Raw genomic sequence first — 3,925 nt, 5'->3', positions numbered from 1 at the left:
TTTTAAGTTAGATTTCAAAAATATAATCAAGGAATGACTTTAGGACATTTCATGGGCCCTGAAATGTTTTCAAAAGTTTATTCTCTTTTCTTAAAAGATTTTTTAATAAAGACAATTTAATATACTTGAAACCACATAGAAAGCTTTATCAGATAAATATTAATAAATATATATTTTAAGTTTTTTGCCTCTAAGAAAGGGCAAAACAAGTTATTTTATATTTCTTAAAATACAGCAGTAAAATTTTAATATATAATTTAAAATAACAAAAGCTCATTAATGATTTTTAATATTTTATAATAGCATATTAACATTTACTCCAAACAAGCTTACAAACTAATTGTTTGGCAGCAATTTAATAAGAACATGAAAGGATTTTATCCCTTCCACTGTGTGGAGGGCCCCCTAGGAAGGCACTTGAGCATTCTATATTGACCTCTCTTGACCTTTTTACCAAGGGGGTCCCTCTTCCAATTGCCCACAGCTGTTACCTAAGCTCACTGTTCATGCTGAGGTTGAAGCCTCATGGTGGCTGGTACCATGGATCTGTCTCTTGCCCAATGCGTAAGCTGGGCCCTCTCTCGAGAAGAAATCTGGGTTCCCCATGATCAATGCCGGGGCCCCACCAGCAGGTGAGGGGAACCAAAGGCAGTTACTGGGCATGGAGGCCACAGGGACATATGCTACCTAGGAGACAAAACTAAACCTCACATCACCCTGCTTGGCCCCGGAGGATGGCTGGTTAGTCAACGACGGGTAAGACCCCTCTGGGAGGGGCAACCTAAGACAGGCACAGTCGCAGGGGGCCTCAGGGAAGAACTTGGGGGTCAACAGAGGTGGGGCAGAGATCCTCACCCCCCCAATTGTGTAGGGGCTTGAACACTCGCCCCTTCTGAGGGAGGTCTCCTGCCCCCATGGCTGCTGCGCTTCCCATGCCCAGCTCAGATCAGGACCCAAATAACAGAAAGAGACTTAGGCCAGCCGAAATCGATACCCAGATAACAGAGACTTGGCTAACAGCAACTACTATATATCTAAATCCAGCTTAACACCAGGAATGCTCAGGGCCTTCTCAAGGATGCAAAATAATCCTTTTCATTAATATTTACAGTATAAACTAAGATTGTTATTAAATTATTAAATTTAACAGTAAAATAGTAGTCAAGTTTTCAGATTAATTAAATTTTACTAATTAATATAAGTAATTATTCAAAAAGTATTAACCAAAATTTTCATTTCATGGACAAATTGCTTAACATACTATAAACCTAAAGCAGTCAAATTTTTATACAAAAAATTAAAAGTTATCAAGACTACACTAAAAAATTTCCTAAAACCTCCTAATATTAAAAAATAAAAAAGGGGGGATAGTGGAATAATAACCTGTTAAGTAAATGCCTTAATTGCTTTAATATTTTTACTTGAAAATTAATTTTTTCATTTATAATGCTAATAGCAAGACACCCATGAAAAACATACGTGGTGTCAAAATAAGCCAAAGGAAAATCGTTTGGACAAAAATTAAAAGAATCCCAAGTCTAAATTATAGATATGATTCCTTTATTAACATTTGGTCGAGAATACATTTGTGTATTTTCAGAAAACAACTCCAAAACCATGTGGATTCCTGCAACAGAAGAGAATTATCAGGAATGCTCCAGCCATGAAGACAAGAGAAAAAACAATCCAGAGATAAAGAACAAAGTGGAACAAGAACTCACTCCACCATTCAAGAGGCTACGAGTCGGTCCACTAGCGCCCGTGCCGCCGCCGCCGCCAAGGAGATCACGGATGACTCGGAGGACATCTCCACCAACTTGGGAACAGCTGAAGAAGTTGACAATGAAGGCCGAGGCCATGGTCCCTTGCCAAGGAGCACAACGAACTGCTAAGACTTTGTTTCTAGCCATGCTGTCAATTTTGGCTGTTCAGGTCTGTGATGCTCAGACTCCATACTGGGCATACATTCCAGATCCACCCTTTCTCAGGGCCGTTACTTGGGATGACCCCAGCATTCCTGTTTTTGTTAATGATACAGATATCATGGGCCAATCAAGTGCAGATTTTCTTACCCCTCAATGGGTAGGAGATTATAGATATGAAGGAAGGTCAACCAGGGTCCCCATATGTTTTACAGCCATTAAATATTGGAATAACTGTCTTACTGTAGAACCTTCACCAAGATATACCCATGGCATTAGCAGAGGTGGAGATCCTGAAGAGTATGAGGGGTGGATCGGACGAGAATGGTTCCTTACTATATATGGCTTGCCTGACATCACCCATACTGTCTCTCAGGGTGTCCCGCCCAAATTGCCTCCATGTGTGTATAATGAATATAGGCTATTTCTGAAGTATCCACCTTGGCGGCATTGCCGTCATGAGTTGGCTGTGGTACATACTCCCATTAACAATTCCTTTCAGTTACTTGATTGGTCCTATCCCAACCCGCTATCTAGCAGAAGTAGTTTTAAGGCTAGAGAGACCCCTGGAGGCTGGGTAGAAGAGATACTCACCACCAAGCGGGGAGGAATACAATTAGAAATATTTAAGCTTATGGCCGCTTTAGGTAGCATTTCTTTGCATCATGATAACCTTACAGTGATCACAGGTCTTACTGCTTGTGTACCTCCTCCTTACCGTCTCCTTATTGGAATTATAGATATTGTACTTAAGGACAACTTGTATACAATTTCTTGTACTCATTGCAACTTGTCTAACTGTGTGTCTAGATACAACTTTGATTATGAAGTGGTTGTATTACATCAGCCTTCCTTTGTCATGCTCCCGGTTAATATTTCTGGACCTTGGTACAGGGATACAGGTTCCCAAGTATTAAGGGAACTAAATGAATTGCTAAGCCGCCCTAAGAGGTTCATCGGAATGCTTATTGCTGGCCTCGTGGCTCTAGTCTCCCTCATTGCTACTGCCACTACTGCGGCCATAGCTTTAACCCAAGAAATACACACAGCTCATTTTGTAGATAGCTTGGCGAAGAATGTTTTGGATGCCTTAGGAGCTCAAGAGCTCATAGATAAGAAAATAGAACAAAGGCTCAATGCACTAGAAGAAGCTGTGCTCCTTATAGGAAATCAAATGCACAGCTTAAAAGTACGTTCTACCCTTCAGTGTCATGCTGAGTTTGATTGGATTTGTGTCACCCCCAAGATATATAATGGTACTATGTGGCATTGGGATCGAGTTCGCAACCACCTGCTAGGAGTTTGGGATCAGACTAACTTTACTTTAGATATCAGTAGATTACATGGAGAGATTCAAGCTATTAGTGATGCAGGTTCTGCTCTATTGCCTCCTAGCGAAGTAGCACAGAATATTTTTAATGAAATTCAAAGCCTTATGTCCTTTCATGGATTACAGTCTTTTATTTGGTCTCTATTAACTGTTGTTATCCTTGCTCTCATTATTCTCTGTTTACTTCCAGTCTGCTTCCGAACCATCGGATCCAGCATCTGATCCCTACAAATAGAACTACATAAACTTCGCCTAAAAAACAAAGAAGGGGGATCTGTTGGGGGCCAGATGTAAGCTGGCAAGGTCCTTGCACCTGTAGGGGCTAGCAAGGCTGGGACCCTTACCCACACAGTTTTCCCAGACTTGTTTGGATGGTGATTATCAGTAGAATGGGAGTAACATTTGTAGAATGAGAACAGCTTTTCATAGCTTGACAAGAAGTCTGTAAATATTTTACTGAGATATGCTGTACTGAGAACTTGTCCTTCTGCTGTATCTCTCCCTTAGAGATTAAGAGGAACAAAGAATACATTCCTCTTGACAGACCTCCGATTCAGTGTGTTGTGTATAAATAGGATTGTATAGCTAATAAACTCGCTCCAGTTCATCAAGAGAACTGGGGTCCTCCCGACCCCGCTTTCCTGTCTTTCTTTCTTTTCTCAATTCCCACCTC

At 40.8% G+C, this 3,925-nt stretch overlaps 1 protein-coding gene across 1 annotated transcript; it reads left to right on the top strand.

Moving 5' to 3' along the window:
• The first annotated feature begins 1,617 nt into the window (after nucleotides 1-1,617).
• On the top strand, nucleotides 1,618-3,474 carry LOC132223539 (endogenous retrovirus group K member 113 Env polyprotein-like). Its single transcript, XM_059678665.1, has one exon. It carries the CDS (start codon nucleotides 1,618-1,620, stop codon nucleotides 3,472-3,474), a length of 1,857 nt encoding a protein of 618 aa, XP_059534648.1.
• Nucleotides 3,475-3,925: the final 451 nt, after the last annotated feature.

This window comes from Myotis daubentonii, chromosome X (assembly GCF_963259705.1).
Source record: "Myotis daubentonii chromosome X, mMyoDau2.1, whole genome shotgun sequence".
Classification (NCBI taxonomy): domain Eukaryota; kingdom Metazoa; phylum Chordata; class Mammalia; order Chiroptera; family Vespertilionidae; genus Myotis; species Myotis daubentonii.
Note: the sequence above shows the minus strand (reverse complement) of the source record. Positions and strands in the feature narration are given on the sequence as shown.